Below are 17,135 nucleotides of genomic sequence, written 5' to 3' on the forward strand. Positions count from 1 at the left end.
CTAGCTTTGGACAGCCATGCCTGTCTTGTTCTTATTTAGTAGATCAAAGGTTCTCTGTAGCATAATGAGTGAGCTCTTCAACTGCAAAGAAAAATTTTCAAAATCAGATTGTTTAAATTTTTCTGATTATTTGTATGCCAAAAGTTTGCATTTAATAAAATTCTGTCTATACTGATGCCCAAATAAAAGACTAACTATAAAACATCTGATTCCTTTGGTTATCTGTCAGTGTGACTGCTAGCGTTCTTTTCATTTGCTGTAGTATTGCACTTCTTCCTACAACATATTACTGTGTGCTTTACCTCCCAATAAGTCTATGTATCAAATGATCCAAAGTGAAGGGCTTGTTTTCTGAAATGGTTTCTGAAGCTACAGTGGTCTCCCCACCATCCCCTAAACAACTCAAGTTCCACTCAAGGCCTTTGCTTGCTATTATGCTCATGTTCATCTTCACCTATCTAAAACTTACCCGTCCCCACCATTTCCATGCAGTTTTCCCTAATCATCCTGCCTCTAAACTCCTAAAGCTTTACTACTTACTTTGACACTTAATTTTGTACTTTTTTTTAATAGTCTTTAACAATACACATGGATATCTGACTTCTCTAATAAAATTGTAGACAACTTGAGAGCAAGAATTATGTCTTACATATGGACACAAAGGGGGGAAAACTGCGGTGGGGTGGGGATGGTGGTGTGCTGAATTGGGCGATTGGGATTGACATGTATACACTGATGTGTATAAAATTGATGACTAATAAGAGCCTGCAGTATAAAAAAACAAACAAAGAAAAACAAAGAATTATGTCTTATTCTTTTTTGTATTCATTCACTCATTCATTCATTCAACAAATATTTTTTGCTTACCTGTTACATGCTGGGCACTGTGCTAAGTACTGGGTATACAATGGTGAACCAAATAGGCACTGTCCCTGCCTTCATGGAGCTTACAGACTAGTGAGGGACTCAGAACTAAAACGAATAATTACACAGATAAATATATACTTACACACTGTATGAAGTTTTTCACTTGGACAACTGGAGGATAGTAGTATCATTTTTTGAAATTAGGTCAACTAGAGGAGAACCAGGTTTGGCTCAAGATGAAAACTTAATTCTGTTTTGGACATGATCAGTTTGGGATGCCTGTTAGCCTCGAGGTAAAGATGCCAAGTCAGCAAGTGGCTGTATGAGTCTGGACTCAAGGAAGAGGTCAGGATGAGAGACATGCTTTGGGAGCCATTGGTGCATATGGTATTCCAAGTTAGGGGAGCAGCTAAGATCACCTAGAGGGCAGTAAAGGAGAAGGGAAGAGAATCTAACGCAAAAGCCTGCGGCACTGGGAGAGGACGAGGTCAGGTAGCAGAGATGGTTTTAACCAGCAAAAAGCAGTTTTACATTATGCTAAGTGGAAGCCAGGCATGAAAGACTGTATATTATATGATTCCATTTATATGAAATGTCCAGAATAGGCAAACCCATAGAAATAGAAAGTAGATTAGTGATTTCCAGGAGCTGAGAGAGTGAGGGATGGGAATGACTGCTCATGGGTACAGGGCTTCTTTGGGGGATGATAAAATGCTCTGGAATTAGATAGTGGCGATGGCGGGACAACCTTGTGAATACACTAAAAATTCTTTAAAAGGTGAATTTTATGGTATGTGAATTATATCACAATAAAGCTGTGTTTTTTTCCATGGTTCCAAGGAAGGGAAGATTAGATACATTTCAAGAAAGGAATGGTCAGCTTTGTCAAATGCTGGCACTGTAAGATGAAAACTTAAAAAAAAAAAAAGAAAAAAAAGGTATATTAACTTTAAAAGCCAGAGGTCACTGGGGAGCTTAGCTTGAGCAGTATCAGTGGAAGATATGGGGGAAGAAATCAAGACAGTGTGAGCTGAAGAGTGAGTGAGCAGATTAAATACAGGCATCCAATTTTGCTCCCTCCTGAAACACCACCAAAAGCACGGTAAAGGGATTCTTTTTTAAGACATAAGTGCACAAGGACAGAGGAAAACAGAAAAGGTGACAATAGCAACACAACTTTGGAAACTGGGTAGCGGATGGATTACTTAGCAGCCCTGAAAACGCTGAATCCTAAACTAACAGTAGGGAAAGCTGAGAACCAACTGAAGCTGAAGAATCCTCTAAAGCCTCGGGAATTGACAGGCATCTGTGGAAATGGGAATAAAGAGGAAGGGACTGAAATAAGGATTGGATGAACTTTTGGACATGTGGCCTCTCCTACTACCTGGGCAGAAGTCTGAAGTCCTATTTTCTGGAGAGGATAAAAAAGAGGGTCTCTGGCAGTCTGGCCAGGAGGACACCAACACATCGTTAAAGATAGCAGTACCATACCAAAAATGGGGATTATACAAAAAACGTGTATACTGCATGTTGAGATCATCCCTTTGCCCTGCCCTCCTCAATCTCTCTACTCTCACTCACCTAAAATGCTGGCAGCCAGCTCTTAGTCCTTCAGGAAGGAGACTGGAAGAGTCTTCTCTGCGGAAACTGACCAATCCAAGAGAAAAGACCTAAAGATACTGACATCAGGATTTCTTAGCCAACGGCCAGCCAGATCTACCAAGAAGTTCAGAGTAGACCAGCCCAACCCACACGATAAGAACTTTGGATCTATACAAGCAGACAGCAAAGGACTACAGACATCTAAAGAAATCCTCTAACCCTAAGGATAGAAATCAAAACAGGGCGAAAGGACCTTGCTGGAATGTGGGTATGCAAGAAGAAGAAAAAAAAATTTTTTTTAATTATCAGTAATATGGTCAGAGAGAAAGATATTATGGCCACTTTAAAAGTTCACAATGCCTTAAAAATGAAAATTCAGAGAAATGGCAGCTCTTTGAAATTAAAAACTTGTTAGCAAAAACTGAAAAATTCAGTAAAAGAATTTGAAGATTAAGTTAAGGAAATCTCTGAGGAAGTAGAACAAAAAGGCAAAAAGATGGAAGCTGGAAAGAAAAGGTAAGGTCAGACAACCTATCCAACAGAAGGCAGACACCTGATTACAGGTGCTATAGAAAGTCAGGGGAGAGAAGGTGGAGGAGAGAAAATCATCAGCCACATAGCTCAGTATATCCCAGGACGAAAGGGCACCAGTTTCCAGACGAAAGGATCAGGAATCTGGCAGCCTCAGAATTCTCAGTAGTAACACTGGAAGCCAAAAGGCAATGGAGCAATGCCTTCAATTTTCTGAAGGAACCTTATTTCCAAGCTAGAATTCTATCCCCAGCCAAATAATTAATCAGAGGGGAAGGACAGAATAAAAAAGTTCAGACAGGTGAAGTCTTAAAATATTTACCTCCATAGCCTCTTTCTCAGGAAGCTACTAGAGAATATGCTCCATTAAAAGGAGGGAGGAAACCAAGAAAGCAGAAAACATGGGATATGAGAAACAGGAGGTGGGCAACAGGAGCCCCAAGATGATAGCTGTGCACCTGCAGAGAGGGCCACTGGCCCTGCCTGGAGCCCGTCAGAGGCTCCATGGATTGAAAACCTGAGGTGACTGAAGATGATGAGAGGAGACAGAGCATCAGGGCATGAAACACTTATAAACAATACAATAAAGTAATCAACTGTAATAAGAAGACAATTTCAGGGGTAAGAAAAAGTAGCCGCGGTTCATTCTATGGCTCAGCTCAGAACAGTAAACTTAGTCAAAACAAAGCCAACACTGAATACTGATCCAACCAAAATTACAACTTCCTTTGGAGGATGGGGGATTAGAAATGGGAGCATGAAGAGGTGAAAGAAAACAAAATCCCAGTCTCCATAACAGGAAGTCAAAAGATAACGTCTAAAGCTGAAAAATCAAGAAGTATCAACACATGCTTGTTGTTTATAAATATGGAGGTAAACACCAGAAGAATAAACCAAGAGAGTTAGATTGTAGTCTTTGGGAAAGAAATGGAGAAGAGGATACCAGGATTGCTATTTTTCTGAAACAACCCTGTCGAACAAGTTAACTCTTCATGTGAATGAGTGACTTTGGTGAAAATAAAACCTCAAAAAAGTGAAGGAGTTATAAAGGATAATATAGTGACAGCCAGAGTAGGCAGCTCCGAGAGTGCCTGACTGTGGAAGGGAGGAGAGCGATAGATGAGCAGATAGAGAAGGATGTGGATGACGCGGGTTTTCTAATGTAGGAGATAAGAGAGCAGGGGAGGTGCTGATGGAAAGATCCAGCTGAATGAGGGAGTCTGAAGATGGGGAAGCTAGAGGGGTGGATGGAGTCTCCTGCCAACTCGTGCTGAGACTTGCGTCCCACAGGCAGAGCGATGCTTCTAATGGAGTGCAGAACAGGATGGGTGCAGCAACAGGGGAAGGTCTGTAGATCTGGTTATGGAAGGAGAGGGAGGGTCTCTTTTCTCCTTGAGGCATGGTCATGAGTTCAGAGTCAGCAGGAAAGGAGCGGAGAGGATGAGAAGAAAAGTGAGAGTATGATCTACTCCTTGCTGAGGGGGAGGAGAAAGTTCCTAACTGCAGGCACTGTGCATCTGAAGAGTGCCTAGTGGAAGCACCTTTAGTGCCCCACATGATGTTCTAAGAAATGCTCAATAATTGAATCTTCTAAAAAACAAACCAATGCATAGAAGAAAAGGATGGAAGCAAATAAAACAAAATTTTAAAAGTGATTAGGGGTTTCCTTGGTGGCGCAGTGGTTGAGAGTCCGCCTGCTGATGCAGGGGACACGGGTTCGTGCCCCAGTCTGGGAAGATCCCACATGCCGCGGAGTGGCTGGGCCTGTGAGCCATGGCCGCTGAGCCTGCGCGTCCGGAGCCTGTGCTCCACGACGGGAGAGGCCACAACAGTGAGAGGCCCGTGTACCGCAAAAAAAAAAAAAAAAGTGATTATGTCTGAATGCTAGTAGGTTCTCTTCTATTCTCTATTTTTCAATTTTGAAAAGTACCTATGTATTACATTATAATGGAAGTATTTGTCCTCATTTTTCAAAGGGAATCCTAAGTTTTGGTTCATAGAACCGAGCAGCACACATTGATGACACTATGTTCAAGAGATAACGCTTATAGCAAAACACCAAAACAACCTAAATGCTCATTCTTCAGTGGAGAACTGGTAAAATAATTATGCCACATATGTACAGTTGAATTCTATGCAGCTGTTAAAAGAAGAGGATATGGAAGTATCTCCATGATACATGGTTAATAGATAAAAACAAAATAATGAGCAGGTTAATAGATTAAAAACAAAATAATGAGCATGGTTAATAGATAAAACAAAATAATGAGCAATCTACCACTTCTATAAAAAGCTGATATTGAGCATGAAATTTTATATAGAAGGACCAATAAAAAGAATGAGGTATATGTATACAAGCTGATAGGGAAACATCTTCAAAATATATTACTAATTGAAAAAAGAGGGTATGCAACGGTAAGTACAGTACGTTCCCATTTTGTTAAAAACAAAAAGTACAACTGACTATAAAATGTATAATCCAGAAACTGGCAAGGGTAGATGCCTCTAGGAGGGGGATTTCTTCAAATAATGGTACAGTAAATATTCTCTCGAAACCAGAGGAGCAGCTGATTCACTGGGATGACTACTAAGTAACGTGGTACACAGAGGTGCTGACCTGTTCCAGCATCACGATGGAGTCCCGGAGCACTCCTTTTAAGCGATGGGCCTGATCTTTGCTCTTTTGAATATTTTCTGCTCTTGACACCATATCAGAGGCTAAACTGAAAGAAAAATACCATCTTAAAGATCAAGGGAATAGCTTCTAGGCTTTCATCTCTAGAAATCATCAGTGCCCTATAAATTTGCAAATAAAACAAAAAAGTAAACAAAAAAGTTTGACTAGGGAATAGTTGGCAGACCAAAATCTCTGAAATTGGAATTAAGTTCCCTGCAGCAAAGGAATTATTGACATAATAAGTTGCGAGGGAAGAAGACTTACTTTACAGATTTCTCTTCCTGGAGGTGAAGACGGTAAAAGGACTGAGCAGCATACTCTATCTTTGACAGCTTCAGAAACAGCGTCACATTCAATAAAACCAGCAACAGCAAACTAGGCAGAGCAAATCAGACCTGGTTAATCCACTATTACTCAGACCTAAAGCGTTGCTAGTGCAGAATAGATACACAAAACCTTCAAAAATGTATATTATCCAGACTAGTTTCCAATTATTGTTATTATTTAAATCAATTACCCCTATATTATTGTATGAAATACCTATTTCTAAGTATTCAGTGGATGTTGAGGGAACAGTTAGAAGATAACTAGTGACAATAAAGTCTCCAAACAAGCAGGTTGGGATTGTCCCTGACGTCTCTTCTCTGCTAGGAATCCCAGCCAGTGTGGATGTGCGACCACCGGCTTAGAAATCTACCATGTTAGCTTTCAAGATCTATTTTGGGGTGCTTTTGTCTTAAGCAATTATACATACATAATACTGCACTTCAGAAAGGAAATGAAGATCAATATGGATTTGATCTTAGATAGATCATGATGTACCTCTTATTCTCAGCAGAAGCCAAAACAAATTCACATTCACAAAATCACCGTTCAGCAAAAATTTCTTCTAGTTCAACTTAGACAAAATTTCAGATCCCAAACATATATTAATTGAATCATACATAAAACGTTACCTGCTAAATAAACTTACTCTGTTGGTTCTCACAATAGTATTTCAAGTGAATGAACGTATCTCATTACACATACATGTAAATACATAGGTGGCATAATACCTCTCCGATTTTTTCTGTTAAAATATTGATTTGCCCTTAAAAATGCATCATATTCCGTTTTACCCATCCAGAAGAAGATTTTTCTTGAATGAAAACTAAGGTAGTAGCAAGAAAATCAAATCTATGAAATTATTGTGTCACTGAAATGGGGTATAGATCAACATTTCAACATCTGACTGTAAATCTTCTACAAAGTAATACAAAAGATCACAGATAATATTTATTATTCAAAATTGTCACAGCAAACCAATGGAAGCAGAATATGAAAACCTTTTATAAAACTCAAAGGCACAACAAACATTTTGTATGTTCTGAAATCTATAATTAGAAAAAACAGCTGATATAAGAACTTCATTCCAAAACCCAGAGTGTATCATCCAGTCAGAACTAATTCAATTAAATGTGATGGACTACCTCAAGATCCAAGTACAGCCATGGAGATAACAGTAGTCTAAATAAGACTGGCTGAGTAAATTCCAGTAGAACACTCTGAGATGCAGACTAATTGCCCCAGTATTTCTCACCCTACAATCCTCAGATTATTTGCATCAGAATAACCTGCACGTGCGTTTTAGAATACTACTGATTCCTGATCCCTACTCAAGACCCATTGACTCCATCTGTAGGACTGGGGCTGGGAAGTCTGTATTTCAGCAAGTGATTCTTATGCACAGTAAAGGGTAAGGACCACTGGTCTAATCAAGTAGAGTAAAATAGCATTGTTGGGATTTCATCAGCCTGCATATAAAAATATCCCCTTGGGCTTCCCTGGCGGCGCAGTGGTTGAGAGTCTGCCTGCCGATACAGGGGACACGGGTTTGTGCCCCGGTCCGGGAAGATTCCACATGCCGCGGAGCGGCTGGGCCCGTGAGCCATGGCTGCTGAGCCTGCACGTCCGGAGCCTGTGCTCCGCAATGGGAGAGGCCCGCGTAAAGCAAAAAAATATATATATATATTCTCTTTAAATTTATGGTACTTCCCTAAAAATCTATGATGGTAGAAACAAATCAGATTAGTTTAAAAAACAAAAACATTTACTGAACGTGTATTTGGTATTCCCTTTAATTTAACAGTTCTTCTGAAAATCATTCAAAAACTATCAGACTGAAGCATATAAAATTACTGTTTTTGTAGGCCAAAATTGGTCAAATTGTGGTAATTTCTATATAATAATATACAAATACGTTCAAATTCTTTTGGAAACCATTAAAAGATAAGCGAGGGCACAAGCAAACTAAGCATTCAACACAAATACTTACAAAATACTCATCACCACAATAAGGACGGTGTTATAGCTTTCAATTTCCTTTTTCTTTCCTGCAAATTAAAAAAAAAAAGGCCATATTAGAATCAGGATTGTTTAATTTCATTTGAAAAGTACTGGAAAAGAAGTTTTTAAAATTATTTGCAAAGACAAAGTGATTTACAGTGAATTCCCTGCACCCCTCTTTTGACTTCTGATATCCTGAGTATTAGTAAACAAATCTACAAAAAGAAACCCTGTATCAGTTCTGCAAATTTGGCCTATATTACAGATTAATTTGTTCTAAAATTAAACAAGCAATTCAATATATCATGTATGATCTCCATGTCTGCAAATAATATTTGAACTAGTTTTACGTATAATCCTTCCCTCCTTAAAAAACAACTTTTTAAATCATCCTCACCTGTTCTCTGTTTCCCAAATTTTGTTGCCAAATCCCAAAATTAAAGAGCTATTAAGTTGAAATGGTAGAAAAACATATTCACACTAAGATGTAAACCTTAGAAAAGGATTTGATAATGTAGAAGGCTGAGAAGGTATGACAGCTTTATAGCACTGAGAGGGAGGGAACAACAGTTAGTAGGGGCAAGATGTCTTCAAAATTGAGAGTAGAGATAATAAAAGTCAACTTCTATCTCTGTAATTTTGCTGGGCTGGCCCTGACAGTACATAAGGATTAAAGCATACAAACATGGTAGTAGATTCAAGGGTAGAAATCAAATGTATACAAATGCTAGGCAGGAAGTTAATGAGTGAAGTGTCCAGCAATAGGGTAAGAGTTGTGGGGAGGGGTGACCTGGGGAGAATGCACGCCAGTCAAATGGGGCAGCTACTACTAAGCTCCAACCACCTGCTGCTATGAAGGGATGTGGGTCCAGGGCTGCCAGATCTGAGACTCTATATAAAAATGTCCAAGGTTTAAAATACCATGTGAACCCAGTAAAATACTTCTACTGGTCACATGCCTGCCATTTTGTAAACTGCTCCTTTATACTTATATATTGGTTTTCTTTAAGGAATTCAGAGTTCAACAAACATTATTGGAAAAGGAGAGGAGAAAGGGAGACCTCCTAACTGACGTGTCTTATAAACAAGAGGCATATTTGGCTTCATATAAAGTAAACTTATAAGGAAAAAAAACTTTCATCTCTGTTTACCAGGTAAGAGCTACCTGTAATATCCCCTTTGGCATCTAAGCCCAGGTCTCCAGAAGAATGCTGAGAAGAAAGTTTAGGAGCTGTTTCTGCTGTTCTGTTGACTGTTCGCCTTCTCCTCCGTAGGCCACTAAGTTTTCCAGGGTCTTCAATGGACTGATTTACCATAGATTCTTCCATTAACAAATCTGATTCTAAGAAGAAAAAAATCTTTAGATAGTGGAGAAACCTTCTCAACTATAAGATACTGGGGGGTTGGTCGTTGTTCTGTTCTCAGTTTGCTTTTTTTTAGACCTTGGAAACTTTCTTTAACTACTACTCAGATTCTCATGGCCTAGATTCAAACTTTACTCTTAATGAAAAGTTTTGGAGTGTATGATGATCCCATAATGAGGCTGCATTATTCTAGGAAGAATGAACTGTATTAATTAATGACAGGATCATCAGAGCAAATTTGCCATGTGCTATATTAAATATTAATGTAGAGATTTCAGTTATGGAAACAACCCACTTACATTGGATCATTAGAAAGATTTCCAAAATAGTTTATAGTACTTGATTGTCAATCTCAAAGGAAGGAGAAGCATATAATAGTTCTAATTTACAATGAGGGTTTGCAAAAAAGGAAGCACTAGTAAAGAAAATCTGCAAACAACCTATCAATAAAAACCTCATTTTTCACATTTCTTTTAACCTTTCCTTTCACCAGATTTTTCATTAGAAGTTCATTGTCTAGTGGCCAAACTCATTTTTGAGTTTCATTTTTCTAGTGATCTGGAGCTTAATAATGAAATAACCAAAGACAAGGAAACAAGGAAAATAAATAATCAACAAGCTGGATGATGAAGCCTTAAATTACCCTGAGTTGACTGGCCACCACCTTTTCTTTAACTAAAATTAATTATGCTCACATATGTATATATATGTTTTTTCCTCATATATTTTAAAGAATATCCAAACAGAACAACTACATCACCTCCCCAGTCTAGTACACACCTAAACCAAATCCACACATGTATGTGGTACCATTGCTAGGTGGGCCTGCGTAAACCCAGGAGAGCTGCATTGGTAAGGGAGATGTGGGCCCGAGGAGGCTCCAGACCTTCGTGGGCACAAGTGCATACTTATGACCGGATTACCCAGTCCCTCACTGCAGTCAGCTTCCTTGGCTCCTTACAAAGGGAGGGAGTGTGACAGCTCCTAACTGTGTGATCTTGGACAAGTCACTTAACCTCTCTCTCTCTCTGTGTTTCAATGGAAAAAAAAATTAACAGTACTTATATTTCACAGGGTTGTAAAAAACAGGTTGATATTTATAAAGCACACAGAACAACGTCTGGCATATCATAAGCATTATATAAGTGTTTGGTAGACCAATGAAAATTAGAAGTTTTGAAATTCCAAGTGGAGTAGTTGGAACCACTTCAGTAGGAGTCATTCCAACATCATCTACCAGTTCCTGCTATGAATCCAAATGAAGAATCCATCCATTCTGTTAATAAATGCCATTTTGGGCTTCCCTGGTGGCGCAGTGGTTGAGAGTCCGCCTGCCCATGCAGGGGACGCGGGTTCGTGCCCCGGTCCGGGAGGATTCCACATGCCGCAAAGCGGCTGGGCCTGTGAGCCATGGCCGCTGGGCCTGCACATCCGTAGCCTGTGCTCCACGGTGGGAGAGGCCGCAGCAGTGAGAGGCCCACGTACCGCAAAAATAAATAAATTAATTAAATAAATGCCATTTTTACAAAAATAGATAAATCAAGAAATTTACAAACCAAGCTGTTTGAAATAGTCCGCCAAGGAGCTCCAGGAATTCTTCTCAATTAAAGATTTGACAATGGCCCATGGTTGTTTTCTGTATTTCAAATCTGTTGAAACTCTAATAGATAAGGAAGCAAGAAGAATAATTTACAAAATTTAATTATATTATTAACATTACAATTAGATGTAGGAATGAATTCAGCGGAAAGCCAAAAGGATTCAAAGTCATTAAGACTATTAAAAAAAAATTGTTCACTGATAATGAATTCTTTAAAAAATTACTGGGCGCTGCTAAAATTTCATCAACTTGGCATTTTATTTCTTTCCTTTCTCTAACCCTGAATTTTCTTTACTTAAATAGCAATAGGGCTTCCCTGGTGGCGCAGTGGTTGAGAATCCGCCTGCCGATGCAGGGGACACGGGTTCGTGCCCCGGTCCAGGAGGATCCCACATGCCGCGGAGCGGCTGGGCCCGTGAGCCATGGCCGCTGGGCCTGCGCGTCTGGAGCCTGTACTCGGTAACAGGAGAGGCCACAACAGTGAGAGGCCCGCGTACCACAAAAAAAAAAAAAAAAAAAGCAATAAAGGCTCAAAATAAATTTTAAATTTCCTAAATGCCTCGTATAAAAAATCTCTAGTGGTCATACATTAGCTGCAAGTCACTACATTAGCTGAGACTAGGCCAATTGTGTGATGGCCCAGCACCATCTTCAACACGCCAACATTTCTGGTCTCCCATCGCAACAGAGCTGTTTACCGCCCACCATGTGCTCCTCAAGTCTCCCAGTCCCCTTGCCATTAAACGGGGTCCTGTGACCAGTTCTGGCCACTGGACTGTGAGCACAGCTCTACAGCTCTCTCTTCCAGTGGCAAATGAAATGACACAAATTCTGGATTGTGTGGCCCCGGGAGGTCAAAGCCTTCATCAGCCTGGGTCCTTGGATCCCCGCCCCTCTGCGGATTGCCGGTGGACACGTAAAGCAAGAAATAAAGCTTTGTTGTGTAAGGCTACTACTAAGTTTTTGGGATTGATATGTTACCAGCACACAATGTAGCCTGTCCTGACTAAAACACTCATTTACAGCAGCTCACCTCAACCGGCATTTCTGCTTTGAAGATCGGATGATATAGTATCTGTTCAGAGTATAGAAGTAATCATGGTAGGGGACATCGTGTGTCAGCACTTCTGAATCTACCAAGTAAAACTGTGCTTCCCGACTTTCTTTATACAGTCTCTGCCAAAATAAGATTAATTTTTTTGCATGTACATGTTTAATACATCAAATTCCTCGCCAATTTAGAGCCTATATACTCGAATTCCTTCTCACCCATTACAAAAAACATGAGAAGCCTATATACAGAGCCAGAAGGGCCACCATGTTGGCTGTGAGATCTATGAATTGAGATGGGACCTGCAGAAATAGTATTTGCTACCTCTCTGTCATTTCACTGTATAATTGTTTTTTTCCTTTCTTTAGGCATGAGGAGGAGAAAGGAACTACATAATCTCTCGTGTGTGTTAGTAATTTATAAAGAATTGTAAATGTTCCTGGTAGGGAAACAATTCAAAATTCAATTGAACAAAGCCAGGACCCCACTCTAAAATTCATCAAAGTTTAACAAAACCACCCTTCACCAAAAACGTGAAGGAAGGAGACAACCAAAAAACACACTGCTTTTCCTAAACAGGATCAGAAGTGGTTGCTGGCCAAATCTTTCTCATTTTCACCTTACCGATTCTACCCATCCTCTAAGGTTATCAAAGACTTTCCAATTCAAAATACAAAACTTCTCTTAAATGTTTGAAAATCTTTGGAAGAAAAATATTTAAGGCCTTGAACACTGACAGACAAAAACTATGATAGCACAACTAATTCAGATGTTAATAAATATTTTCTAACTTTGCAGAACAGTTATACTATATGTCAACAACAACTGGCCAAACATAAACCCCACTGTATGACAGTGCCATGCTGGCCACACAGTAGACAGAGCATTAAATATCTTACAATCTCTTCCTCATATGTCACAGCAGCCATCTAGTTATTTGTCTCTAACCCTTGACATGATCCAGTAAATCAGATTCCAGTAGTGTTCTTTTAAAAACCATTTATTATGGAAAAGTTCAAACATATACAAGAGTTGAAATGAACATTATACAATAAACCCTCATAAGCTCATCAACCAGCTTCAACAATATTAACTCCTGCTCAGTCCTGTTTCATCTGTATCTCTCCCCATATTCCCTCCCTCTACTCCCATCCTCTGCCTGACTAGATTACTTTTAAAAAACACCCTAGATACCAACATAGTTTCATCCAAAAATACATCAGTATATCTCTTTATAAATTCCTCAGTATATCCCTTTAAAAGATAAATATTCTTTTCTTTAAAATATAGCTACAATACCATTATTGCACATAAAAATGAACAATTCCTTAAATCTCAGAAATACCCTTTTACAGTTGGTTTGTCTGAATTAGGATTAAGTTAATTTGGTTGATATACCTCTTAAATCTCTTTTAACCTGTACAGTTTCTCCTCTATTTTTTTCCTTGCCAATTATTTGTTGAAACTGTCCTGTAAATTGGTGACTAGGACCTATGACAGGCATCTTCCCTCTTCCCACATGCACGATTCTTTTGGAATACTGGCAGCATAGACATACCTGCTTTTCAGTGGCCGTGGTGCACTTTCCAGTTAATGGATTATTAAGGACTATAGTGTAGGTCATGGTTCTCAGTTGGTCACCTCCAGGTTCTACATTCCAAGGGGTAGATACTACATCTAATCACAGCAAATATAAAAAGAGTTAGTTCTAGAAGTTTGAGGGGTATGGCTTGGAATGGAATCAAAGAGGGAGTTTTTGAATTATTTCAATTTTTATTTTTGACCAATCCTAACTTCCTTATAACTGTGTTATTAACAAGAGTAAAATCACATGTTAGGCACTCTTCTTGTATGTGACATACGCCCCATCTCTGATCCATTTACTTCTAAATTGTAGTCCATTAAAAAACTTTTTTCTTTTCTCTAGAAGATAAAATTAAAAGTCATTTCATCAGTAGGCTTCTTTTTAAAGTCCCCAGTACCTACGAAGAGAAGTAACGGTGCTGGCCTTATTAAACAGAGACAGAACACTTCAACATTTCCATCACTGAGGACAAGACCTTGAATTATGCAGCAATATGATCTGATCCCAACTTGTGGGGAAATCATGTCGATGAGAAATCATGTAGTGTTAATGGCTTATCTGCCGAGATCTTTAATCAAGGAGGGAGCAATGGAATATAAATAAACTATGTTAACCTTTTCTATATGAAGAAAGCTATAGAATAATCTCTCTGCATCTATGGCAAGATATTGGTCAAAATTCTCTTTTATTTACTTAGCAACAACACAGTGAGTAAAAATACACTTTGAACGGAAACATATCTTTAGAACATAGCACCATACATTAACAAAGGTCCTTTAACAAGCCAAACACTAGGAAAATATAGGTAACAGCATCATGAACTCTATTCAAAGATCTGGCTAAGCTGGCTAATGTTGTTGGCACAGTGGATTTAGGCAATTAGTATGTCTGGCTGCTATTCATCAATGTCCTAAAACATAGGAGCATTTATCTAACCCACTACCCATTATCAAAGGATTGAAGCAAGGCTTTATGATATATCCAATTTTGCTCAACTTCTTTCATTTAGTTAGGCCTAGAGATTTAATGAGGGATCCTGAAGCTGCCTTTTGCATATCTAGAAAAATTGTGCAAGCAAATTAAAAAGGCAACATTACAAACCATGGGATCTACAATACAGAATTTGCTGTAAAAATGATTTATTTAGTTGTCCAAGAAAGAGATATAAAATTAATTCTATAATACTTTTCAAAAGATCATTTTGGTCATATGTCAGCCTGTTTCAGAAAAATTATACAAATAGTCCATTGTTAATCAGTAACAGAATTTAAAGATATCATTGAATTCTGCCATTAAAACTGCACACCATTCAACAAAGCAACTATCAACAAAGATAAAAGTGTCTCTTCCACTTGTATTTTCACCAATGTTGCCAACAAGCCTATTGAACATAATGTGCCAGAACATCGTCTACTTCACAGAGACGGAAAGTAGAATGGTGGTGTTCAGGAGTTGGGGAGAGTGGGGAATGGAGAGTTATTGTTTAATAGGTACAGAGTTTCAGTTTGGGAAGATGAAAAAGTTCTAGAGATGGATGATACTGATGGCTGCACAACAAAATGTGAATGTACTTAATGCCACAGAATTGTACTTTAAAATGGCTAAAACGGTAAATTTTATGTTATGTACATTTTACCACAAGAAAAAAGATTGGTGAATCTAGGTAATGGGTATAGGTTTTATTATACTATTCATGCAACTTTTCTGAAGGTTTACATTTTTTCAAAATTAAAAAGTTGAATAAAAAGACTTAAAACTGAGCTTTGAATTACCAAAGTAGTGTCATACAATAGTAAACAACGATTTAAAAGAATCCAATTTGATAATTTTTATTGAAAATTATTAAGAATTACCATCATTTTTAATAATTTTAAATAATTATTAAAAAAATAGATCCAGCAGTAGCCATTTTAATGCTGAAATTAGGTTAAATCCACAAATAACTGACCATACTAAACTTTCCCATTAAATTCTTGATATTTTTAGAAAGGAGCCTTTGAGACCCATTCTGAAGAAACACAACTTTGATTACTAGGCAACAAGTTCAGAAGATAACATAATAGTGTGCAATCATAGCAGATTATCTCTTTTGGGGAAAACCTTCTGACTAATTCTAGGTCTAAAGTCAACATGCCTATAACTATTTATACTTGTGATTAGCAAGAAGCCTTTGCTGCCCAAAGCCATTTATAGCATCAGATAGCAAACACAGTCATCCATATTGAAGCTAGATATGATATCAGACACCAAATGCAGCTATGATTCAAAAAACAAACTTCATTTAGTACCAGCGTGGAATAACATGCTAGTTTCTTGTGGGCCTTTTCAGCCATAAAAATAGTGGTGCAATATCAACAGGCATCATCTTAGAAAATTAAGAGAAATAATGTATCCTACTCTTCTGAAATAGCAAGTTCTCCAGGTAGACATGAATGGCAAGAAGATACAAAATAGATTCAGAACAGAAATAATAAGTTAAATATAAGCTACTGAGTGAAAAGAAAGATTTATATCCCTCAGGTATTATACATTTTTAAAACTGGAAGAACTGGGACTTCCCTGGTGGCTCAGTGGTTAAGAATCCACCTGCCAATGCAGGGGACACGGGTTCGAGCCCTGGTCCGGGAAGATACCACATGCCACGGAGCAACTAAGCCCGTGCACCACAACTACTGAGCCTGCACTCTAGAGCTGGTGCTCCGCAATACGAGAAGCCACCGCAATGAAGCCCGCGCAACGCAACGAAGAGTAGCCCCCACTCTCCGCAACTAGAGAAAGCCCACGCATAGCAACAAAGACCCAATGCAGCCAAAAATAAATAAAATAAATAAGTTAAAAAAAAACTGGAAGAACTGAAAAAAGTAATGATTTTTGAAAACATGACATTCTTAATATAATCACAAGACTCAATAGCTATCAATTAGAAACTGCTTTGCTACTCTACTATAAATAATAAGGAAAAATTACTCTTTACAACTGAATCTATATCAATGATATAATCTATGAATATGTAATTATGTTTACATAAAAGTTTCAAATAAAGGAATAACATCTAATTGTTACTAAAATGTCTAAATTATAAACTATATTTAAATTGATTGTAGAGTAACTTTCTCTTTGACTATGTCAAATGACTCAGCTTATATGGATCTCTGCCACTGCTGATTTCTAATTTTATATAGCAAGCTAAACCACATGCTCCCAAAGTTTTAAAATATCTTGAAATATTTAGGATAAATTCAATTTCAAATTGACTATAAGCTTATTTGAGATGTTTACCAAAATAGAACTTTTAATACATAATCAATAAAATCTTTTTTATAACTAATTTCCTAACTGGAATTTTTTTTTTTTGGTATTTTCATTAAGGTAGACCATAGACACTGCAATCTCAAATTTCCATGAATTTGCACAGAGAAAACACACACATGTACCACTAACCAGATCAAGACAGAGAACTTTACCTGCATCCCAGAAGTCCCCTCCCAGTCTTTACCCACCCAATTACCAACAGCAGTTAACTGGTATGCTGA

General features: G+C 38.2%; 1 protein-coding gene across 1 annotated transcript in view; it reads right to left on the reverse strand.

The window, feature by feature from the left end:
* GRAMD1C (GRAM domain containing 1C) overlaps window positions 1-17,135 on the reverse strand; it is a gene marked incomplete at both ends in the record, with an annotated part of 92,879 nt that continues 75,744 nt past the window's right edge. Inside the window, 8 exons of the mRNA XM_079704153.1 lie at window positions 1-81; window positions 5,618-5,723; window positions 5,942-6,052; window positions 7,992-8,049; window positions 9,168-9,344; window positions 10,923-11,026; window positions 12,000-12,142; window positions 13,576-13,694. Of these exons, the coding sequence (XP_079560279.1) occupies window positions 1-81; window positions 5,618-5,723; window positions 5,942-6,052; window positions 7,992-8,049; window positions 9,168-9,344; window positions 10,923-11,026; window positions 12,000-12,142; window positions 13,576-13,694 (899 nt within the window). The remainder of the gene's footprint in view (window positions 82-5,617; window positions 5,724-5,941; window positions 6,053-7,991; window positions 8,050-9,167; window positions 9,345-10,922; window positions 11,027-11,999; window positions 12,143-13,575; window positions 13,695-17,135) is intronic.

Source organism: Hyperoodon ampullatus (assembly GCF_949752795.1).
Source record: "Hyperoodon ampullatus genome assembly, chromosome: 5".
Lineage (NCBI taxonomy): Eukaryota > Metazoa > Chordata > Mammalia > Artiodactyla > Ziphiidae > Hyperoodon > Hyperoodon ampullatus.